The 24,205-nt window shown below is 50.4% G+C and overlaps 3 protein-coding genes across 3 annotated transcripts; 2 read left to right on the forward strand and 1 right to left on the reverse strand.

Moving 5' to 3' along the window:
• Positions 1–186: 186 nt before the first annotated feature.
• ppp1r35 (protein phosphatase 1, regulatory subunit 35) lies at positions 187–4,541 on the forward strand. The gene is made up of 6 exons (XM_069186712.1): positions 187–379; positions 820–1,076; positions 1,521–1,713; positions 2,599–2,832; positions 3,109–3,242; positions 3,768–4,541. The coding sequence occupies exons 2-6, from the start codon at positions 849–851 to the stop codon at positions 3,939–3,941; spliced, it is 963 nt and encodes a 320-aa protein (XP_069042813.1). The 5' UTR covers positions 187–379; positions 820–848; the 3' UTR covers positions 3,942–4,541.
• Positions 4,542–4,981: 440 nt separating this feature from the next.
• Positions 4,982–8,708, reverse strand: LOC107076560 (uncharacterized). The gene is made up of 4 exons (XM_069186713.1): positions 8,504–8,708; positions 7,929–8,020; positions 7,557–7,706; positions 4,982–6,257 (listed from the first exon to the last, which is right to left on the reverse strand). Exons 1-4 carry the CDS (start codon positions 8,541–8,543, stop codon positions 5,601–5,603), a joined length of 939 nt encoding a protein of 312 aa, XP_069042814.1. The 5' UTR covers positions 8,544–8,708; the 3' UTR covers positions 4,982–5,600.
• Positions 8,709–13,085: 4,377 nt separating this feature from the next.
• LOC107076561 (growth hormone secretagogue receptor type 1) lies at positions 13,086–16,160 on the forward strand. Its single transcript, XM_069187642.1, has 4 exons — positions 13,086–13,176; positions 13,600–14,060; positions 14,891–15,353; positions 15,877–16,160. Exons 1-4 carry the CDS (start codon positions 13,086–13,088, stop codon positions 16,158–16,160), a joined length of 1,299 nt encoding a protein of 432 aa, XP_069043743.1.
• The last annotated feature ends 8,045 nt before the right edge of the window (positions 16,161–24,205 follow it).

Here is a 24,205-nt window from a genome sequence, read left to right on the forward strand (position 1 = left end):
ATGTAGGGTCAAAAAGTATTAGGTGGCAGTGCTTTAATTCCTGAAGACGCGAATTGCCAGCAAGCACGAGCAAACACAAGCTCGAAGCGACTTCTGGGAACTGTAGTGCACTAAGGGGAAGTTAGTTTGTACCGCTTCCGGCGGAGACAGGAAGTGAGGGGTCAAAGGTCTTGTTTGTAACTGGAACTGAGAAAGATGGCTGCGGCGGGGTTCGTGGAGGGAAGTTTGAACGTTAGTGGGTTGGAATAAGGACTTAAGGAAAAAAAACGCAGCCTTATATAAAATAATCACTTTTATGTCATTTGTGATATTTTAATTAATTGCAGTAAAGACTTTATAACACGGAAAAACGATACGTTACAGTTGAAAATATTTTCAGGTAAGATTGTATGGTTTGTGTCAAGCAGTAATGAACGTTATTGTCACTATTGCTCATTGCAAGATTCATATCGAACGACAAAACTGCTTGAATTCTTAGGTCATTTATTAAAATTGAATCTTTTATTGAGAATGGGATTCAAAAGGCAATTGCTGGACTGAGTGTCTTTCCAGTCTCTACAGATCTGATGGTGATGAGTGTGAATGTGAAGATACAGATGAGCTGGACTGAGTGTCTTTACTGTACAGATCTGATGGTGAGGAGTGTGAATGTGAAGATACAGATGATCAGTCTGAGTGTCTTTACAGTCTCTACAGATCTGATGGTGATGAGTGTGAATGTGAAGATACAGATGAGCTGGACTGAGAGGATTTACTTCAGATCTGATGTTTATTGCAAGTTTGACATTTTAATGAATGTGTTTGTGTTTTGATGGATAGGCAGGCATAAGAAAGACTGCAGTGGCAGAATGGCTATGGCGACCCCCCAGATGTGCAGTCTAGGGGGCTATATTGACCATGACAGCCACCTATGTCCCCGGCCACCCCCTGTGCCCATGGGGACCAGCAGTCCAAGAAGTCTTCACCTGCCCTCGACGTCTGACCTTGACCTCTCTCTGACTCCTGACAGACTGGGCAGAACGACGGGGATCCTGAAGAGAGATGGAGAGGGAGGGGGGAGACATGTTCCCAGACAGGTACTGATTGAGAAACACACAGACAGATCAGGACAGGGAGAGGAAGAGAGAGAGATGCACAGATCAGGACAGGGAGAGGAAGAGAGACAGACACACACAGATAAGGACAGGGAGAGGAAGAGAGACAGACACACAGATCTGGACAGGGAAAGGAAGAGAGACAGACACACACAGATCAGGACAGGGAGAGGAAGAGAAAAAGAGAGATACACAGACAGCTGGGGTTGGAGTTTTACAGGACAGACAGAGTGAAGCAGAGAGGAACACCTGAACAGGAAGGTACTGTGACTGAGGGAGCGGGAAACAGACACAGATTGTTAAATGCAGGTAAGGCAGAATGGCACACAGCCAGTGGTGTGACATCATCCGGGAGTCTGCCTTGGTGTGTGCTGGTGCGTCTCTCTCATGGGACGGCCCCTCGCAGTACACCATTTTTGTCTTCAGGTCCGCTTTGATGTCAGCCCGGGTTCGCAGGCCGGAGCGGCCAATCTCTCGCCCCTACAGCGGGACGGGCCAGCCATTTCCACAGTGACCACAAGTGGGGCACACCCCCATCCCCGGGACAGAACAGCAGCTCTCTTTGGCCGACAGGAACCACAGGCGCCGAGCAAGTCAGCTAAATACAAGGCCCCCAAAGGTGGGAAAAGTGCATTGCTGCTTGAGCCCTTAGAGGTATTGTCTGTAGGGGTCCCCAATGCCCCAGGAGCCCCAATCGCTGGTGTGTTATTCCTCAGACTGGAATCTGCATGTAGATTCAAACTAAGAGCTGGAGGCACTTCTTTATAATAAGAGTTGTGGGAGCGTGGAACAAGTTATTGAAGCTGATACCATGACTTCTTTCGACAAACAGCTGGAGGAGATCCTAGAATCAGTTACCTACTAACTACCCACAAGACAAGCACCAGCCCAAGTGGCCTCCTCTCGTTTGGAACTGCTCTAATGTCTGGCAGTTCATCACATAATTTGTTTAATCAGGGAACTGACTTTATTTTTTTTTCTCCTAATGGTCTCTTCATTATTTCATTGAGTGGTCTCCAGCTTTAATAATAACAATTACATTGCTCCTGGTCTTTGGAAATAGGCAATTTAACAGTAACGTATCAAGCCTGCTGGAGTGGGGCTTTTCCAGAGTCTGATGGGAAAATCCTGCTGTCCAGATGGTCTTTTCTCTTTCCTCTTCATGTCTCACTTTCTCTCTCCCTCTTCAAATCCTTTGGGAACCATTCAAAAACCACTGGGGGTTTTCTGAGTCTCACATGATTGCCATCAGAAACCTATATAAAGAAGATCTGAAAGCAGTAATCACAGGTGTTTGCTATATTTGTAGGACATTTGATGTTACATTTTCATCCCGGCTCTTTGGTTTGTAAAATCAAGTGGGCTGTAGTATGTGTAGCTTGATTTGTGTAACTTTAAAAGAAAACATACCTTGATGCAACAGTAAATCAGTTGTCAATATTGCCATTAGTACAGTCAGTGTGTGGTTGTGAATATGGTGATCAGTTTTATTTTTTGTGAACAGGGGATCAAGACAAGATACGGAAAAGGCACCAAGAGAAGCAGGCAGTGCGAGAGACACCCCTGGATTGCCAGTCAGGGGTCCTCGCAGAAGGTCCGGAGCTGAACACCACCCTGGCCGTCGGAGTGGAGCTAAGAGGAGTGGCTGAGGCGGAGTTTGACCCCAAAAGGGCGGTGCAGGACCAGCTGAGGAAGTCGGCACACAGGAAGAACGCCATTGAGATCAGAGCCACTGAGGGTGAGAGGTGGGAACAGTGGAGCCGAGGAGCACAGGACAGGGTATGAGAGGAGAGGAGCAAAGCAACAAATTATGGAAAGAGGAGAGAGGGACTGGAGGAAAGAGGGCTTGGAGAGGGAGGAGAGAGATGGGGTAGATGTGAGAAATGAGTACTGGAGTGAAAGAGAGAGGAGAGGAAGTTCATCAAAGAGAGGGGCAAATGAGAGGTTGGGAAGAATTGAAGAAGGAAAAATGCTGTCTTAACTCCCTCTTACAGCCTGTGTCCCTCTCTGTCAGGAGTGAACATCCCTCGTTCCCAGCAACTCTATCGCGCCCTGGTCAGTGTCAGTGTGCCGGAGGATGAGCTGATCAGTGAGGCTGTCAAAGAGAGGCTGCTGCTGGCCCCGCCCCCTCGCGCCCACGGCAACAAGGTCAGTAGGGGAGGAGTCACAGGCTCGTCGCTCTACCCGCCAGTCACCTCCAGGGTAAACCATGTTGTAAGAAAGCAGGAGGATTTTTGATGTATTGTCTAGACATTATTGCTCTCTGAAAAGATAAGGAGGCGCTGAGCAGATACCTCTTTTTTTTTAGGAGACAGGTGCATTGCAATAAAATGAAAAGTGAACGTTTCAAAGTAGTGAGTTGCATAATTATTGACACAAGTTGTCAAATGGGTACCTGGAAAATTGGTTTAGTCCACAATGTGCCCTACATGACTCAAGCTCCCTTTCGCCCCCCGTTGGTCTCAGCAGGGACTGGCTGACTGGATTACTTCACTGGCCTTTCATCTTGAATTGCCTAAATCTAATTAGTGGGAACACTTGTAAGTTATGTATCAGTGAAACAAGATATTTAATTAAGTAAGGGAGCTCTAGTGTCCCAGGGCTTTTGGATTTGGGCTGGTCCGCTCAGTCCTCCCCTGACCGAGCCAGTTTGCTTTCTGTGTGCAATTCCAGGAGTCTCCAACAGCGGGACCCGACCTCCTACACTTCTACAGCCCCAGCGAGCTGCTGCGAGAGACCCCATTCCTGCCAGGGGAGGGGGTGACCCTCCCGCGACCCCGTCCCGTGCCCAGGCCCTCGCAGGCAACCTTCGATCTCTACCACAAGCATCGGCAGTGGGAGGCATGACGCCCCCTGTCTGCGAGGGGCTGAGCCGCTCTGACTGAGAGTGTGTGAGCTTTGAGGTGTGATAGAGCTGTAGTAAGCGGGTGTGTATTTATATATAGTAGATATTTTTGTCTTAAATTATTTAAATAATTCTGTTTGTGAGTTTTTATTATTATGAGAGAATTATTATTACAATTATTACAATGTTTTGCATAAGTATTCACCCCTTTCCTGTAAGATTCCATTTTGTCCGTCTATTTTCTGAATGCTTCTTCCAGTTCAGGGTCACGGGGGACTGGAGTCTGTGCCCACAAGCAGCGGCTGTAAGACGGGGTACACACTGGACCGACAGACACAAACACGCGCACTTTGAGGAAACTCAAGGAAACCCAGGGAGAATAGCGAACTCCCCACAGATAGCACCCCAGATCCAGGTCGGGCTCGAACCCAAGGCCCCAGCACTGCAAGGCAGCCATGAGCCTCTGTGCTACCAGCGTTCCTTTTTCTTGAATTGCAGATGAAGTGTACACTTTTTTAAGTCAACTGTTTTATACATTTTGTGTCACAGTCTTGTATATTTTATAGACAATTATATTATAAATAAATGTTTTTCACTGAAAACTGAACACTTTTGGGTATAAAAACCTAAATGTAAGCAAAAGCTCAAATGTATAAAATGTTGATTGCTTACATATTTACATATCTTTCCTGTGTTCAATTTAAAGTCATTTACAATGTGTATACATGATTTGTAATTCAAGACAACAGGATATCATTGGAATGGGTTAAATACTCCTGTCTGGTGGTGTACATTGTTTCTTGATGATTCTATAGAGACCAGGAGCAGCGCAGTACAGCTGTTGTCCACAGAGAGACCAGGAGCTGTGCAGTACAGCTGTTGTCCACAGAGAGACCAGGAGCTGTGCAGTACAGCTGTTGTCCACAGAGAGACCAGGAGCTGTGCAGTGCTGTTGTACCCTGAACTCCAACACATAATAGTTGTTTTTTATTATATGGTATTAACTGCTTCTTAACCGTCTCTGGAAACCACAGATTCAAAGTCTGGTTTAAACATGCTGTTTATTGCATGGACAGTAACAATGAAACAGATTTTATGTGGCCTCACTCTTAGTCACAAATTGAGTTTGACTGCAGTGTAAAGAGATAACATTGAGCATTTCTAGAGAGTTACAGACATAGCCCCTTGTTTCCAAAACATGTGTGCTCACTGATTTGTTCAGCTGTGATAAAGATGGTGCTCTAAAGCTGCACTTATTTATCAGTGATACCCTTCTGTTTTTGAAACTCTAGGAAAATCAATTATGTTCCACCCGATCTGGAACAGTCTGCTCTGAGCTCACAGCTGTCATCCCTCAGAATCACAATGTACCTTTTAGGGAGATCCTGCCTTAGAAGTGCTTAGTCATAATCTCACAAAAGGGAGGTTCACACCATTGGCTCCTCAGCCACACCCAGTGCCTGACCTGCAGTTCCTTTTGTACTCAGGAGATCTACTATTGCAACAACACATCATAAGTGGGGTAAAATGGACTTGTCTCGCGGAGGTGAATGACGGAGTACAGGCTCTGCCTGTCCCTGTCTCTCTCACCCTCTCCCCCTTCTCCTCGCCTTCCTCTCCTCTCTCTTTTCCTCTCCTGCCCTCTCTCTGCCGCCCGCCACTTACAAGAATGGTTTCTGCCGGGGCTGAATGACGCAATGCGCGTCCTCGTCATACTCCAGATCATCATCATAATCCTCCTCCTCCTCCTCTTCCTCTTCCTCTTCCTCCTCCTCCTCCTCCTCCTCAGTCTCCACCCTGTGCGGCAACTCGTGGTCCCCGTTCATCTCCAGGCAGCGGAAGCAGAAGGCGGCCCCGCAGGACAGGTTGGGACAGTCCACCTCGGGACAGCCGTCCAGCATGTGGGACACCAGGGTGAAGCAGGCGGGGCAGGCGCGGACCGAGGGGCAGCCGTGTACCTCGTTTCCCGGCTCGTCCACCACGGGGCAGTGCAGCAGGAGTGCCTGCTGGGGGCAGCGGTCGTTGCCACAGTCGGTCTCCGCTCTGTCCTCCTCGTCCCTCCCGGCCCCGTGTCCCTCCCTGGAGCGGGACCGGGCTCCCCGCCTCTCTCCTGCCTCCTTCCCCGCCCCCCCCCCCCGCGGGCTGCTCCCGCGCCCACGGGCCCTCCCTCTCTCCGGCCTCCCCTTCCACTCCCGCAGACAGTCCCAGCAGAAGCGGTACAGGCGGCGCAGGTCCAGAGAGCAGGGGCCGCACAACGCGCGGAGCCCTACCCCTCCTGCGCCTGGCACCTGCTCACACAGACGAGTACACCGTGGGCACTGCAGGGAGAGAGAGGGGTTAATACAGACACACTGGACACTACAGTCCATTATCACTGCACTGAGAGAGAGGGGTTAATACAGACACACTGGACACTACAGTCCATTAACACTGCACTGAGAGAGATAGAGGGGTTAATACAGACACACTGGACACTACAGTCCATTAACACTGCACTGAGAGAGAGGGGTTAATACAGACACACTGGACACTACAGTATATTAACACTGCACTGAGAGAGGGGTTAATACAGACACACTGGACACTACAGTATATTAACACTGCACTGAGAGAGAGGGGTTAATACAGACACACTGGACACTACAGTCCATTAACACTGCACTGAGAGAGAGGGGTTAATACAGACACACTGGACACTACAGTACATTAACACTGCACTGAGAGAGAGGGGTTAATACAGACACACTGGACACTACAGTCCATTAACACTGCACTGAGAGAGGGGTTAATACAGACACACTGGACACTACAGTATATTAACACTGCACTGAGAGAGAGGGGTTAATACAGACACACTGGACACTACAGTCCATTAACACTGCACTGAGAGAGAGGGGTTAATACAGACACACTGGACACTACAGTACATTAACACTGCACTGAGAGAGGGGTTAATACAGACACACTGGGCACAACAGTCCATTAACACTGCACTGAGAGAGAGAGGGGTTAATACAGACACACTGGACACTACAGTCCATTAACACTGCACTGAGAGAGAGAGGGGTTAATACAGACACACTGGACACTACAGTCCATTAACACTGCACTGAGAGAGAGGGGTTAATACAGACACACTGGACACTACAGTCCATTAACACTGCACTGAGAGAGAGGGGTTAATACAGACACACTGGACACTACAGTACATTAACACTGCACTGAGAGAGGGGTTAATACAGACACACTGGGCACAACAGTCCATTAACACTGCACTGAGAGAGAGAGGGGTTAATACAGACACACTGGACACTACAGTCCATTAACACTGCACTGAGAGAGAGAGGGGTTAATACAGACACACTGGACACTACAGTACATTAACACTGCACTGAGAGAGAGGGGTTAATACAGACACACTGGACACTACAGTCCATTAACACTGCACTGAGAGAGAGGGGTTAATACAGACACACTGGACACTACAGTACATTAACACTGCACTGAGAGAGAGATGGGTTAATACAGACACACTGGACACTACAGTCCATTAACACTGCACTGAGAGAGAGGGGGGTTAATACAGACACACCGGACATCAGTGTGCATTAGCTGACCTTCCTGTATTGGTCAGTGTTGTCCACACTGAGCTCTAGAATTTTCCTCTCCAGTCCCACCCTCTCCTCCTCACTCAGCAGAGCCAGTTGTCGCACTTGAGGCCACGACCAACGGAAGGCGCACTGTGGGCAGGTGAAGTCGCTGCTGCCCTGTGGGGATGGAGAAAGACGCCCAGAACCATCAGCACATTGGCTCCGGTGATTCTGTGCACTTTACTCTGGTTCCTGCAGCTGTTTCAGAAACAAAATCCAGTAAAAAGCAGTTGATCCAAGACTTTTATTTTCAGAATTATTTTATTACATTCCCAAACAAGGCAGCCAGGTCCACCACTCCAGGAGGCAGGAGGCAGGAGGCCTGTCCTGGTTTCTCACCTGGTTCAGGGTGGACTGGATCCGCTCCTTCAGTGCCTCCAGGCTGGAGATCTTTGCACAGCAGGGAAACTTCACTTGCACAGCTCCTGGGTCTGAGCATCAATAAACCTCATCATCATCATCATCATCATCATCATCGCTTCCAAAAACACTGTCACTGAATTCTGTCTCCCTCGCCAGCCCCCATCTTCCTCCTGTCTCTCTGAAAGACCTCAGTTTCTCCATCTCCAATATCTGTGTCCGGGCTGTGGTCATTGAGCCTGTCTTCTCTGGACAGCCAGGTCTGTCTACGTCCAGTCTCTGGTCACTGAGCCTGTCCTCTCTGGACAGCCAGGTCTGTGTGTGTCCAGTGTCTACGGCCAGGCTGTTTACCGACTTGTACTGTAGCTTGTCTGACCCCATTAACACGCAACAATACTGGGAGGCTGAAGTCACAACGTTTCACTAAAAAGTCGGCATTACCGGCTCTCTCGCTTCACACATTCTCCTAAATAAGACTAACAGCAAAAACGCAGTAATTTTAATATATTAGCGTCCTGATCGCTTCGCCCGGTCTCCCTCTCTCCCGAGCTCACCTGCTCCGTTTCTCAGTCCGTCATTCTGAGGCTGCTCCATCGTAACCAAAAACCTCAAGCAATCGCAGAAAGATTAATTTACAATATACATATTACTCTTAAAAAAAAAACATTAAATTCGTCAGCGGCCTGTCAGCTGCTGAATTCCCCGCCTGTTTTCTTGACTTCAACTTTCCTGTAGTTACATTTTCAGTTTCATTTGAGCTCACGGTGTGAGTGCTCGCTTGCTGCCCTCTGGCGGCCAGCTCTCTGCACTGCAGTACTGTTCTGTCTGGGCGGGCGAAGCGCGGCATGCGAAAGCAGGCTTTGCGGGCAGAAAAACATAAAGCCCACGTTCATAAAGTTTTAGTTAAACTGTTATTTTTTATTGTAATGAATGTAGTACTAGACTTTCTGTCTGAGCTTCCAAGTAGACTGTCCGTCTATGTCTGTCCAAGTATCTACTCTGTGCATCCTTCTGTCCAACCAAGTGTGCTGTCCACTGTCCGCAGCTGTCTGTCCACTCCATCCAAGAGATCTGTTTCCATCTGTCCATCCATGGGTCCTCTCCGTCCATCCAAGGGTATCAGTGGTGATTCAGCACAGGGCTGTTTAGCTCAGAGACCCGAAGCCCTGTCTTTCAGACTGAGGCCGGACCGGTGAGGAGGACGGACAAGGAGACACGTGGCCGCTCATGGACAGGAGCAGCGGCAGCAGTGGAGAGAGAAGAGAGAGAGGACAATGTCCCTCTGCCCACTGTGGCAGGGCTGTTGTTAAACACCGAGTGGAAAGATGACATCATGACGATGATGTCATTGAGAGGGAGTCCTCCTCTCCATCTCTCCCTGGAGGTGAGTGAACAGAGAGAGGAGCAGAGAGAGGAGAGAGGGGGTCCCTGTGTCTGGAGGTGAGTGAACAGAGAGAGGAGGAGAGAGAGGAGAGAGGGGGTCCCTGTGTCAAGGTGAGTGAACAGAGAGAAGAGCAGAGAGAGGAGAGAGGGGGTCCCTGTGTCTGGAGGTGAGTGAACAGAGAGAGGAGGAGAGAGAGGAGAGAGAGGGTCCCTGTGTCTGGAGGTGAGTGAACAGAGAGAGGAGGAGAGAGAGGAGAGAGGGGGTCCCTGTGTCAAGGTGAGTGAACAGAGAGAGGAGCAGAGAGAGGAGAGAGAGGGTCCCTGTGTCTGGAGGTGAGTGAACAGTGAGAGGAGGAGAGAGAGGAGAGAGAGGGTCCCTGTGTCTGGAGGTGAGTGAACAGTGAGAGGAGGAGAGAGAGGAGAGAGAGGGTCCCTGTGTCTGGAGGTGAGTGAACAGTGAGAGGAGGAGAGAGAGGAGAGAGGGGGTCCCTTTGTCTGGAGGTGAGTGAACAGTGAGAGGAGGAGAGAGAGGAGAGAGGGGGTCCCTGTGTCTGGAGGTGAGTTAACAGAGAGAGGAGCAGAGAGAGAGAGAGGAGAGAGAGGGTCCCTGTGTCTGGAGGTGAGTGAACAGAGAGAGGAGGAGAGAGAGAGGAGAGAGGGGGTCCCTGTGTCTGGAGGTGAGTGAACAGAGAGAGGAGGAGAGAGAGGAGAGAGAGGGTCCCTGTGTCTGGAGGTGAGTGAACAGAGAGAGGAGCAGAGAGAGGAGAGAGAGGGTCCCTGTGTCTGGAGGTGAGTGAACAGAGAGAGGAGCAGAGAGAGAGAGAGGAGAGAGAGGGTCCCTGTGTCTGGAGGTGAGTGAACAGAGAGAGGAGGAGAGAGAGAGGAGAGAGGGGGTCCCTGTGTCTGGAGGTGAGTGAACAGAGAGAGGAGCAGAGAGAGAGAGAGAGGAGAGAGAGGCTCCTTGTCTCTGAAGGTGAGTGAACAGAGAGAGGAGGAGAGAGAGAGAGCCCCCCCCCCTCCCCTGTCTGTCCCTCCTCGGATCTGGCTGAGCAGGCAGGCAGAGAAAGAGAGACACAGGCTCATGTCTGACTGGATACCTGCAGCCCAGCCTGAAGCTGAAGACCCACACGCAGGGAGGAAGACCTGAGTGCTACCGCTGATGAATAGCAGCCTGGCTCCAGCAGGCGGACTTTCCCGGTGGATCCCAGCGTGATTGAGCCAGTGGTGTCGTTGGACAGGTAGGAGCTCTTCAGCCCGGTCCACGCAGGACCGGTCATGCTGTACAGTGGTCACCCGCTGTAGAAGCAACTCTGAACACTTGGTAACACTGTGCTCAAGGGGCTGGAAAAGGCACCTCCTAGCTATCAAGTGAATTATGTCTTATTGAAGCTTTAATATACATGAGAACATTGTACATCGCACATGCATCTCACTGTCTGCTATTGGCATTGCTGTTGTATTCACACAGTATATTGTAGCGCTGTTATAATGGACATAAAATACAGAAAAAAGACAAATACAGATCATAAAAAAAGGATGAAACACAACAAAAGTAAAAGATGAAAGAGGAGGGTGGTGTGATTGCTGCCTTGCTGCGCTGGGGCCATGGGTTCGATTCCAGGGTGCTGTCTGCTCGGAGTTTGCATGTTCTCTCTGGTTTCCTCCCACAGTCCAAAGACATACTGGTAGGGTAATCGGCTCCTAGGAAACCTGGTGTGAGTGTGTGGATGCCTGTGTGTGTGTGAATGGCCTGCGATAGACTGGTGTCCCGTCTAGGGTGTACCTGCCTTACGCCTGTTGCTTGTTGGGATAGGCTCCGACTGCCCTGCAACCCTGAATCACATGAAACAGTTAGAAAATGGATGGATGAGAAAGGAACTGAGCTTGCATGAGAGAGACATACAACTATAAAGACTCTCAGTCCAGCTCATCTGTATCTTCACATTCACACTCATCACCATCAGATCTGTAGAGACTGTAAAGACACTCAGTCCAGCTCATCTGTATCTTCACATTCACACTCATCACCATCAGATATGTAGAGACTGTAAAGACACTCAGTCCAGCTCATCTGTATCTTCACATTCACACTCATCACCATCAGATCTGTAGAGACTGTAAAGACACTCAGTCCAGCTCATCTGTATCTTCACATTCACACTCATCACCATCAGATATGTAGAGACTGTAAAGACACTCAGTCCAGCTCATCTGTATCTTCACATTCACACTCATCACCATCAGATCTGTAGAGACTGTAAAGACACTCAGACTGATCATCTGTATCTTCACATTAATGTTCATCAAAAGACAATTCAGAATCAAAGCTATGAAGAGTTGCCCTATACCAAATAGCAGATTGAGTAATTGGTGAGTATAAAGATGAAGAATATAATCTTAGTTCTTTGCATTTTTGTTATTGTCCTGTTTTTCAGATCAACAGCTCCCACTCCCCTCTCACTGACAAACCCAGCCTGCAACAGAGGAACGTGATTGGACACCCTCACGTGTCACTTAACAGGGCAAGAACAGCTGATTGGCCAGCTCACCCCCTTGAGCCTCCCTTGGGGGGCTTTTGTTTCGGACCTGTAAATGGGATGGATAAAGAACTCCAGTCCAGCCCCTGGAAAGAGCAGAGAGAAGAGATTAACTACATTGTGATTGAACTACTGAGCACAGTCCGGCACTATCCTGCTACACTCACAGATAATTCTCTATTAGATGACTCTCTATTAATAGCACTCTGTTCCAGCTATCTGCCTTTCAATTAAATCTATATACAGTAATTGGAAGTAGAGAGCGGTCCAATACAACTCCATATAGTTGACTGGAGTCTGGTATAGTTCCACTCTCTGCACTGCAGAACAGTATGATACAGTACAGTAAAGAGCAGAGCAGTGTAATAAGGTGTAGTACAGTATTAGGCAGTAAAGTGGAGTACAGTGTAATAAGGTGCAGTACAGTAAAGTGCAATGCAGTGCAATAAGGTGCAGTACAGTATAATACAGTACAGTAAAGAGCAGAGCAGTGTAGTAAGGTGTAGTACAGTATAATGGAGTAAAGTGGAGTACAGTGTAATAAGGTGCAGTGTAATACATACAGTAAAGTACTGAGCAGTGTGATAAAGTGCAGTACAGTATGATTCAGTACAATAAAGTGCAGAACACTATAATACAGTACGGTAAAGTGCACAGCAGTTTAATAAGGTGCAGTACACTCTGATACAGTACAGTAAAGTGCAGTACAGTATAATAAGGCGCAGTAGATAGATAGATAATACTTTATTAATCCCGTAGGGAAAATGATAGTACAGTACAGTCTGATACAGTACAGTAAAGTGCAGTACAGTATAATAAGGTGCAGTACAGTATGATTCAGTACAATAAAGTGCAGAACACTATAATACAGTACGGTAAAGTGCACAGTGGTTTAATAAGGTGCAGTACAGTCTGATACAGTACAGTAAAGTGCAGCACAGTATAATAAGGTGCAGTACAGTCTGATACAGTACAGTAAAGTGCAGTACAGTATAATAAGGTGCAGTACAGTCTGATACAGTACAGTAAAGTGCTGCACAGTCTGATACAGTACAGTAAAGTGCAGAGTAATACAATGGAGTGGACTCCAGTATAGTAGAGTACAGTGTGAGTGTGACATTGGCCTGGCTGGAGGATTGTGAAGTGCCCTGAGTACAGGTACTGTATAGATCAAATCTCAGTACTTCTCTGGGGGTGTCTGTCCCTGTACCCCAGAATGCTGCAGGAGGACTTGACAACAAACACTCCTTCTCTTCCCCCTCTCATCAACACAAACTGGACCAGCTCTGAAGGCCCGGTGCGGGCTGGTTCTGGGCTGCGGTGCCAGGGGCAGTTCTAATCAGCACGACACTGACCCTCTGCAAGCCTTGGGGGCGGTCTCGGTGACCATGACCTGAGAGGAACAAGCAATAGGTTTATTCCATGCTGAAAAGAGAAAAAAGAAAACACAACGTTTCAGCTGTGGAGCCTTCTTCAGGTGTGAGCAAGGCCTGTCTGATGGACTGTGTCCTGGGACACAGTGGAATAGGTGTACTAACTCCGCCCAGGGGGGGTGGTCAGGTCTGGGCAACACCCACTGCCCAGACCAGGCCCAGCCCGCACGGAGACCACCTTGGGCACACTTTAAACTCTTTAAACACACCTTAGGCACTCTGTGAGCACACTTTGGGCACTCTTTAAACACACCTTGCGCACTCTTTAAGCACACCTTGGGCAGACTGTGTGCGCAGATCTGAGCAGGAGGAAGCAGCCCTCCTGCTTCAAGGAAGTGGAGAAAAAGCGAGCAGCCCAACAACTCGCTGACAGGACAAGGACCCGCAACATCCCCGAGCCTGACCCCGCGGGAGAGATGGACGTGCTGTTCAGCGGAGACGGGGAGAGGAATTCCTCGGAGGAGCTGCTCCTGTGCCCCGGAGCGGGAGAGGGCAGCGAGGGCTGCGGGGCGGCCGGGGGCAACGGGAGCGAGTGGTGGCCAGCAGGGCAGGAGGAGGCGCTGTTCTCCGTGCCCGAGCTGTGCGCGGTCACGGCGGTGTGCACGCTGCTCTTCCTGGTGGGCCTGGTCGGCAACGTGCTGACCATCCTGGTGGTGTGGCTGTACCCCGACCTGCGCAGCACCACCTACCTGTACCTCTGCAGCATGGCACTGTCCGACATCTTCATCTTCCTCCTCATGCCCCTCGACCTCTACAAGGTACAGACCTCCCCTGCCGGAGAGAGAGGCAGTACAACAGAGCACAAGAGCACACAAGACCGTAGCACAGTGCAGTACAATGGAGCACAAGAGCACACAAGACCGTAGCACAGTGCAGTACAATGGAGCACAAGAGCACACAAGACCGTAGCACAGTGCAGTACAATGGAGCACAAGAGCACACAAGACCGTAGCACAGTGCAGTACAATAGAGCACAAGAGCACACAAGACCGTAGCACAGTGCAGTACAACAGAGCACAAGAGCACACAAGACCGGAGCACAGTGCAGTACAACAGAGCACAAGAGCACACAAGACCGTAGCAAAGTGCAGTACAACAGAGCACAAGAGCACACAAGACCGTAGCACAGTGCAGTACAATAGAGCACGACAGCACACAAGACTGTAGCACAGTGCAGTACAATAGAGCACAACAGCACACAATACTGTAGAATACAGTGTAGATCAGTACAGTATGCTATAATACAGAACAGTACAGATTACAGTATATCTCAGCATGTAACGGCACAGAACAGTACAGTGCAGCGTAACACAGTACAGTACTGAACACGACAGTATAGCGCAGTGTAGCTCCAGCTATATCAGCACAGAAAGTGCAGTATGGAAGAGCATAGTACAATACTGTAGTCAGAGTGCAGTGTAGCACTAGAGTATTTTCTGAGATCTTGTCTATGATAGGGCAGTATAGTCACGTTATGCCTGTCTGTGTTGGGTCACCGGGACACCTGACAAAGTCCTGTCAAAACCGCCGCAAGCTGACGTTCTGCTGTTCTGTTCTGCCCTCCCCTCTCCTTCCCACAATCCCCCAGCTGTGGCGCTTCCGGCCGTGGAACTTCGGCAGCCTGGTGTGCAAGCTGGCCCAGTTCCTGAGCGAGGCCTGCACCAACTCCAGCATCCTGCACATCACCGCGCTCAGCATCGAGCGCTACCTGGCCGTGTGCTTCCCGCTGCGCGCCAAGGTGCTGGTGACCCGCGGCAAGGTGCGGGCGCTGATCGGGCTGCTGTGGGCCGTGGCCCTGCTCAGCGCCGGGCCCGTCTTCGCCCTGGTGGGCGTGGAGGAGCTGGAGAACGGCGCGGGCAGCGAGTGCCGCTCCACGCAGTACGCCACCAGCTCGGGGCTGATGGCGGCCATGATGTGGGTGTCCAGCCTGTACTTCCTGGTGCCCGTGTGCTGCCTCAGCGTGCTGTACGGCCTCATCGGGCACAAGCTGTGGCACCGCCGGCACAGCTCCCACCGCGACAGGAGCAACAGGCAGACCGTGAAGATGCTGGGTGAGTCTCTTCAACATCAACTCGCCCACAAAGCCTGCAGCAACATCTTCGTGTGCAGAGAAAAACACCTAACAACGGGTGCAGGGCCGAATTAGGCCAACATCCATTATTAATAAACACAGAAGAGGGTAATAAAGTATTGGTTACACCTAAAAAACGGCGACCAAAACTCCTGTGCTGTGACAAATATCCCAGAGTATCTGCCACAGTGCAGTAGGGAGTGCACCTCTGTCTCTATTTCTCCCCACTGGCAGTGGGAGCACAGCCTGTCCTCTCTGGGCAGCCAGGTCTGCCTGTGTCGCCCAGTTTCTATGGCCAGGCTGTGGTCACTGAGCCTGTACTTCGTCAGGGTCTGTTTCTTTTCACTGTTATTAAGCTTGGTCAGATATTCGGCTAGTTTGTATTGTCTGTTTAGGACTCTCTAACAGTCCAGTTGATGTTGTGTGTGTGAGACACTGCTGTTTGACCTGTGCAGTGATGTGGTCTCTCACGCTGTCTTCCTTGCCCTGCCCCCTCTCTCCAGCGGTGATCGTCTTGGCGTTCGTGCTGTGCTGGCTCCCCTTCTATGTGGGCCGGATGCTCTTCTCGCTGTCCCTGGGCACCACGGACATGTACTACATCAGCCAGTACTTCAACCTGGTCTCCTTCGTCCTGTACTACCTCAGCGCCGCCATCAACCCCATCCTCTACAACACCATGTCCGCTCGCTACCGCGCCGCCATCTGCCGTCTGCTGGGTCGCCGCCAGAGACTGCCCCTGGGCGCCCGCAGCTCCCCCGCCCCCTGGGACTCCGAAACCAACCTATAGACTTGGGCATACTTTCTGCCCCCTGGTGATGGAGTACTGTTACTGCAGGAGTGGTTCCACCTGCACCCCTGTGGTGGATTACTGTTACTGCAGGGGTGGTTCCACCTGCACCCCTGTGGTGGAGTACTGTTACTGGGAGTGGTTCCACCTGCACCCCTGTGGTGGATTACTGTTACTGCAGGGGTGGTTCCACCTGCACCCCTGTGGTGGAGTACTGTTACTGGGAGTGGTTCCACCTGCACCCCTGTGGTGGATTACTGTTACTGCAGGGGTGGTTCCACCTGCACCCCTGTGGTGGATCACTGTTACTGCAGGGGTGGTTCCACCTGCACCCCTGTGGTGGAGTACTGTTACTGCAGGGGTGGTTCAGCCAGTGAACCACAAGGACATGGCTCATGTTTGCTCATGCTGCTGCTCTGGTCCTGTGGGTCTTGTGCAGACCCTGGATATTATAAAGGAGCAGAGAGAACAACTTGTGAGATCAACGCCAAGCACAAAACAGAGGCAGCACCAACTTAGTAGAATCAACAGTTCCCTGCCCTGAGGGTCTGACGTACAGGCTTGTACAGGAATCTGAAGACTGGACTGTTGCACCTGTTTTTTTTTTGCTATGGGGGGGGGGTTCTGGGGCTCTGGAGGCAGGAACGGCACACCTGGAGGTGGCTGGGATGCCAGTGAAATTTCACATTTCTGACCCCAAACCAGCCCCTGTCCTGCGAGCAGCTGTCAGCCTCTGGTCGCTGGTCTGCTGTTGCCGGGTCTAAGAATCTCGGGTCGGACCCGAAACGCCGGGCTGGACTGGGAGAGGCGTGGAGCAAGCTGTGCTCTGTCCCGGGCCGAGTGAGGGGCGAGGGGCTGGCCTGCGGAGACGCTGTACAGCAGAAATCAACAAACACAAAGTGAAGTCAATTTCTTTGTCCGTTTTCGGCAAAGTGGCACTAACATTTCAGGGTCCTGTCCTGCGGACAGCTGCAGGGTTTTCCCGTCTGAAAGAATACAAGCCTTCTGACTGATATTTCACTTTCCAGCACAAACTCCTCTGCAGGATATACTGTATACCTTACTACACATCTGACAGCACTATCATAGCATTCCATCCTGGACTGGGATCTCTGAGCTGTAGGGGCTCATCCTGGACTGGGACCCTGTCTGTGATCTCTGGGCTGTAGGGGCCCATCCTGTACTGGGACCCTGACTGGGATCTCTGTGCTGTAGGGGCTCATCCTGGACTGGGACCCTGTCTGTGATCTCTGGGCTGTAGGGGCTCATCCTGGACTGGGACCCTGACTGTGATCTCTGAGCTGTAGGGGCTCATCCTGGACTGGGACCCTGTCTGGGATCTCTGGGCTGTAGGGGCTCATCCTGGACTGGGACGCTGGCTGTGATCTCTGGGCTGTAGGGGCTCATCCTGGACTGGGACCCTGACTGTGATCTCTGGGCTGTAGGGGCTCATCCTGGACTGGGACCCTGACTGTGATCTCTGGGCTTTAGGGACTCATCCTGGACTGGGATTCTGACTGTGATCTCTGGGCTGTAGGGGCTCATCCTGGACTGGGACCCTGATTGTGATCTCTGGGCTGTAGGGACTCATCCTGGACTGGGACCCTGACTGGGATCTCTGTTTTGTAGGGACTCATCCTGGACTGGGACACTGGCTGTGATCTCCAGCCTGTAGGTAGTATGTTCAGGAGGCTTAGAGAGAATGCTTGGTTTTCTATATTCTATTAGCTTCTGAGTGTTTCCTCTGTTTTCCCGTACAAGTGGATCAATAAATTATTTAATCAATGTTTGAAATGAATCACTGCTATATCACCAGATTTTCCTCTCCTTTATACTCCACAGCGATTATTCCATCTTCAGATAATCTGCACTTCCAACCAGTCCGGAGCTACTGACCTGCTGCCTGAAATCAATTTCCCTAATTTCATCACCTCGTGTGTTATTGTAATGGAGAGACCTGGACAAGAACGAGAGGGTGACAGTGAGACAAACAGGGAAACTGAAAGATGGGCAACAGACAGAGCGAGAGGGAGATGGAGGAGAAGACAGAGAGACTGAGGACGGTGGGCAACAGAGAGAAGGAGAGAGATGGAGGGGAGGGAGATGGGAAAGAGAGTGCAGAAGAAGAGAGAGATGGAGAGAGACAGAGAAAGCAGAGAGATGGAGAAAAGATTGATGGGGGAGAGAGAAGAGAAAGATGAGGACAGATGGAGGGGGAGATAGAGAGGAAAGAGAGAAGGAGGAGAGAGAGAAGAGAGAAGGAGGAGAGAGTGATGGATTGGAGAGTGATGGAGTGGAGAGTGATGGGGGAGAGAGTGATGGAGTGGAGAGTGATAGGGAAGAGAGTGATGGAGAGGAAAGAGAGATGGAGGAGAGATGCAGATGGAGGAGAGAGTGATGGAGTGGAGAGTGATGGAGGAGAGAGAAGCAGATGGAGGGGAGAGTGATGGAGGAGAGAGTGATGGAGTGGAGAGTGATGGAGGAGAGAGATGCAGATGGAGGTGAGAGAAGAGAGAGAAGGAGGAGAGAGTGATGGAGTGGAGAGAGATGGAGGAGAGAGATGCAGATGGAGGAGAGAGTGATGGAGGAGAGAGACGCAGATGGAGGGGAGAGAAGAGACTGAAAGCTGCAGGGGATGGCAGTCTGTCGCTGCGCCAGGTTCAGACTCAGGGCAGCCGATCGATGCCGGCCGGGGTCTGGGCAGGAAGAGCGAGAGGCGGTCCAGCCCCAGGGCATCGTTCTGCTGGCCTGTTCTCTCCCAGCGCCATAAATCTCCATCCCTGCTTGTGCAGCAGCGGCTAGCGATCGCTGCCCTGCCCTCGTAACACTGATTCGGTTAGGACGTCCAGGAACAAAACCCAATTCAGAGACCGGACAGCCACCACCGCAAGTCGTCTGCCACCTGCCAGCGTCTCCATTATCAGGAAAGGCTACAGACGAGCTGTCCCTACGATTGATTCATTCACAGGTCGAAATATATACGCCACGCTGTTTATAGAATTAAGAGATCGCAGTGATGTAGTTCTAGCACTAAACGTGTATTAAGACGCACACCCCGGAGGACGCTCAAGGAGGCCGGGTGATGATTGCTGCCATGAGTCAACCGGAAACACCAAATTATTTCTGTTTTCTGAAGTAGGGGTCACAATCTGGAGTCTGACCTCGTCTTCACTCAGTTACGAAGCGAGTGAGCACCAGGCAGGCTTGACGCGCTGCATTCAGGGGAGCCATAACACCTCTACAGAAAGGGGCAGTGCATCTCGGGACTGAGAATGGGAGGCTTGTCTTTACACACAGAGATGTGGGTGGGTGGAACAAGCTGTCCAGGCTACGGTGGTGAAGGGGGGCCCTCTGGGGTTCTTTGCTAAGAGATACCTTAACTTGTGCGAGAGATGGAGCCTGTCTCCTCCATCGCTGGTTAAAAGTGTCTGCCGGACGCACACCTGACAGCCGCTCACACCGCAGAAAACCGGGCTGTAGAAGTGCACATGCGCGGTTCTTTCCGCAGGGAAGCGGTCCAGAGCACTCTCAGCGAGGAGAAGGGGGGTGGGTCCGAGTTTACGAGCTGGCTTCAAAATTAACCGTCACTAGGGTGCGGTTTTGGCTGGTAAATCTTAAAGGTTTTTTGTTACCCAGGCTGACCCCTGTAACTCTCTCCGGCCCAGAGATCTACAGTTTACTGGAATTCAGGACTCACCGAACCCACCCTCCCCCACACCCGCCTCAGAGAAGTAGAGTAGCCCAGAATTCAAGATGCGCCGAAACCAGCTGTCCGACCGGTTTTCAGACTCAAAAACTTATAGTGCCGACGATGCAAAGTTCATCCCTAACTGTTAGTCTGAATAAAATGGCACCACGAATCTGTCTTACTTGCCTTCTAACCCGTGTTTTTGGGACAGAGCGGTTACGCAGTGTCTCCATCTCTGGTAGAGAAGGTGACCGTCACCGCACACGGGAGAGAGCAGCTCTCGCCGTGCTGTCGTGTGAGCAGAGCTGGCCGGCGTGGAAACCCGCCGGGACCGATCGAAGCGGGGGGGGCATGGAAACGTGCCTCCCCGGCCGAGTTCCTGGCGCTTCGCGGGGAGAGCTCAGATTGTCTCGACGGGGCCCGGGCCTTTAATGACCCCGCGGCAGCGCTCTCTCACGGAGTCGGCCCCGTGGGAGCTGCGTCCCGGGGACACAGCCGTGGCAGGTGAGCCTGTGCTCTGATTAGAGCGAGGCGCAGAACTGCTTCTCAGGACAGCCCGGCCCAGCCCAGAGCCTGGCGGTGCAGGTCGATCGTCCTGCGGGGGTCGGCGTGTGGCTGGCGGGCGTGATGCTCTGTTATGTCCCGCTGGAGCTCTTCCTGCCTGCCTGTGGCTTTCTCGCTTTCTCTTGAGGAGTTTAGCTACAGCTCTCCTGCCCCAGCGGGGCTCGCTTGTACCGTGGGGAAACGCGTTTTACTACAGCAATGCACAGTACAGTACAGTGCAGTAAGGACTTCCGAAATCAGGGTGAAAGAACAGTAAAGAGCAGTCGCCAGCACTGAATGAGGATTAGAGCGCAGTAAAGACCAGTGAAATAAGGATGGAAGCAAAGAAGAACAGTAGAAACTCGAAACACTTGTAAATGAAAGCTATGGTCAAATGTAAGATTGGATAGCCCAGGGAAGTATTCTATGACTAACACTGAAATGTACCATGGTAAATACTCTCAGGGCCTATAAGTCCCGTTCTCGTTTATGATTCTCTGTAAACATATCTGCTTTGACTATGGATAACGAGCCATAGTCAGCGGTATGGTCTGTGTCTCACAACCGAGAGACCCAGCGTGTATGGACTGACCTCCTCCCCCCATCCCCCCTTCTCCTTCCTCCTTCCTCCTCTTCCTCAGCCGGTGATACCAGGGTAGTGACTGGACCTGCCCCTGTAGTGTTCCGGCGTTTCCATGGAAGCGCGGAAGTCCCAGTGAAGGGTCACAGTCTGGGCTGTAAGCACTCCGGACGCCCCCCCGAATAGCGGACACCTGTGCCACCTACTGGCCAAACACCAGAACTGCTGGTGTAGCACGGGGGGGGGAGCTTCAGAAACAGCAGAAAGCGTCATTCCGACACAGCATTTAAAACTATGTCTGCATCCCGGTTGCTTTGTCTTTAACGCTCTCTTGAGCTGCTATCCAGTGTCTCTCTGTACAGTCTCTATATCAGACTGTCTAGCTGGGCCTTTACAGGGTACAGTCAGGCTCTAAGCAGTTTCAGGCTTGTTCCACTAGGGGGCAGCGTGTGATTCCTGTGCGACATTTCCCTTCTGTCGGTGGTAGCCATAGCAACAGCTGCAGCCAGATCGCGCCGCTTGTTTCTGTATTTTACTCTTCATTAGGCTTTGCTGGACACTTCGCTGCCAAACGTTAATGAGCAGTCAAACCAATTCCCTGTTCTAAAAAGAGCCGTGCGAATTCTGGATACTGGGAGCAGCAGCGCTCCAGCAGCTTGCCTTGACCCCAGACAGCTGCCAGGACAAGCGGAGCCCACTGTATTATTACTGATACAGTGATACTCAGGCTGGGACAGGAGATCACACACTGTATTATTAATGTTGAGAGACAGGCCCACTGTCTGTTCCTCAGGCTGGGACAGGAGATCACACACTTCATTATTAATGTTGAGAGACAGGTCCACTGTCTGTTCCTCAGGCTGTGACAGGAGATCACACACTGTATTATTAATGTTGAGAGACAGGCCCACTGTCTGTTCCTCAGGCTGGGACAGGAGATCACACACTGTATTATTACTGATACAGTGATACTCACTCCCTGTTCCTCAGGCTGGGACAGGAGATCACACACTGTATTATTAATGTTGAGAGACAGGCCCACTGTCTGTTCCTCAGGCTGGGGCAGGAGATCACACACTGTATTATTATTATTATTGAGAGACAGGCTCACTGTCTGTCCCTCAGGCTGGAACATGAGATCACACACAGTATTATTATTGATACAGTGATACTCACTGTCTGTTCCTCAGGCTGGGACAGGAGATCACACAATGTATTATTATTATGGAGAGACAGGCTCACTGTCTTTTCCTCAGGCTGGGACAGGAGATCACATGCTGTATTATTATTGATACAGTGATGCTCACTGTCTGTTCCTCAGGCTGTGACAGAAGATCACACAATGTATTATTATTATGGAGAGACAGGCTCACTGTCTTTTCCTCAGGCTGTGACAGGAGATCACACACTGTTTTATTATTATTATTGGGAGACAGGCTCACTGTTCCTCAGGCTGGGACAGGAGATCACACACTGTTTTATTATTACTGAGAGAGAGGCTCACTGTCTGTTCCTCGGGCTGGGACAGGAGATCACACACTGTATTATTATTATTGAGAGAAAGACTCACTGTCTGTTCCTCAGGCTGTGACAGGAGATCACACACTGTAATATTATTGATACAGTGATACTCACTGTCTGTTCCTCAGGCTGTGACAGGAGATCACACACTGTATTGTTTTTATTGAGAGGTGGGCTCACTGTCTGTTCCTCAGGCTGTGACAGGAGATCACACACTGTATTATTATTATGGAGAGACAGGCTCACTGTCTGTTCCTCAGGCTGGGACAGGAGATCACACACTGTATTATTATTATGGAGAGACAGACTCACTGTCTGTTCCTCAGGCTGTGACAGGAGATCACACACTGTATTATTATTGAGAGACAGGTTCACTGTCTGTTCCTCAGGCTGGGACAGGAGATCACACGCTGTATTATTATTGATACAGTGATACTGTCTGTCCCTCAGGCTGGGACATGAGATCACACACTGTATTATTATTGAGAGACAGGCCCACTGTCTGTTCCTCAGGCTGTGACAGGAGATCACACACTGTATTGTTTTTATTGAGAGGTGGGCTCACTGTCTGTTTCTCAGGCTTTGACAGGAGATCACACACTGTATTATTATTATGGAGAGACAGGCTCACTGTCTGTTCCTCAGGCTGGGACAAGAGATCACACACTGTATTATTATTATTGAGAGGTGGGCTCACTGTCTGTTTCTCAGGCTTTGACAGGAGATCACACACTGTATTATTATTATTATTATTATTATTATTATTATTATTATTATTATTGAGAGGTGGGCTCACTGTCTGTTCCTCAGGCTGTGACAGGAGATCACACACTGTATTATTATTATGGAGAGACAGGCTCACTGTCTGTTCCTCAGGCTGTGACAGGAGATCACACACTGTATTGTTATTATTGAGAGGTGCTGAGGAGCAGATAGTGAGATAGGGCTCACTATCTGCTCCTCAGGCTGGGACAGGAGATCACACGCTGTATTATTATTATTGTGAGACAGAACAAGTCCCCTCTCTCCCTTCCTTTCTCTGATTCCCTCTCCCAGTGTCTCCCAGTGACATCCTGTAACTCTGGATCTCCCTCTGTTACTTCCTTTCCCTCTCTGTCTCTTACTGTGTGTCAGTCTGTATTCCTGTCATGTGAGTGTGTGTGTCTGTATCCCTGTCATGTGTAAGTGGAAGCCTGTGTTTGTGAGTCTGTGTGTGTAGGTCTGTATTCCTGTCATGTGAGTGTTTGTGAGAGTCTGTGTGTGTAGGCCTGTATCCCTGTCATGTGAATGTGTGTCAGTCTGTATGTCTGTCATGTGTATGAGCGAGCCTGTGTGTGTGTGCCTGTAAAGAGGTGAGGTCCATCAGGTCTGTTGGGCTGTCCTGTGTGTGTCCTGCCCACAGGTGTGTCAGTGGAACAGCCCTGTGAATGATGTGCAGATAGACACACATACACAAACTGGTCTGCAGCAGCTCGGAGCCGGACTCCTGACCTCGCCCTGTGATCTGTGTGCTATCTGAAGGGATATTCTTGCTAACTGTTCATTTTGTTAAAAACCTGAATTGAGTGCATTATGTAAGTGACCTAACTGAATGTCTAAATCTATTTTAAAACCAAAATAAATTGATTAGTCTCGGTCCGCTGTAATTCTACCCATATCGCCTAGTGGTAGTAGCAGGGTGTATCGAAGCCTATTGCAATCTGTTGCGTGACT

The sequence above is a fragment of the Lepisosteus oculatus genome, chromosome 3 (genome assembly GCF_040954835.1).
Source record: "Lepisosteus oculatus isolate fLepOcu1 chromosome 3, fLepOcu1.hap2, whole genome shotgun sequence".
Lineage (NCBI taxonomy): Eukaryota > Metazoa > Chordata > Actinopteri > Semionotiformes > Lepisosteidae > Lepisosteus > Lepisosteus oculatus.

Excerpts from the sequence above, each read along its gene's own strand:
- ppp1r35 (XM_069186712.1), top strand. The coding sequence starts at position 849 with ATGGCTATGGCGACCCCCCAGATGTGCAGTCTAGGGGGCTATATTGAC. Across the intron at positions 1,077-1,520 it reads GGAGACATGTTCCCAGACAG|GTCCGCTTTGATGTCAGCCC; the intron begins GTACTGATTGAG and ends TTTTGTCTTCAG. Across the intron at positions 2,833-3,108 it reads TGAGATCAGAGCCACTGAGG|GAGTGAACATCCCTCGTTCC; the intron begins GTGAGAGGTGGG and ends CCTCTCTGTCAG.
- LOC107076560 (XM_069186713.1), bottom strand. The coding sequence starts at position 8,543 with ATGGAGCAGCCTCAGAATGACGGACTGAGAAACGGAGCAG. Across the intron at positions 8,021-8,503 it reads CGGACTGAGAAACGGAGCAG|ACCCAGGAGCTGTGCAAGTG; the intron begins GTGAGCTCGGGA and ends ATTGATGCTCAG. Across the intron at positions 7,707-7,928 it reads TCCAGTCCACCCTGAACCAG|GGCAGCAGCGACTTCACCTG; the intron begins GTGAGAAACCAG and ends CCATCCCCACAG.
- LOC107076561 (XM_069187642.1), top strand. The coding sequence starts at position 13,086 with ATGCTGCAGGAGGACTTGACAACAAACACTCCTTCTCTTCCCCCTCTC. Across the intron at positions 13,177-13,599 it reads TGAAGGCCCGGTGCGGGCTG|ATCTGAGCAGGAGGAAGCAG; the intron begins GTTCTGGGCTGC and ends CTGTGTGCGCAG. Across the intron at positions 14,061-14,890 it reads TGCCCCTCGACCTCTACAAG|CTGTGGCGCTTCCGGCCGTG; the intron begins GTACAGACCTCC and ends ACAATCCCCCAG.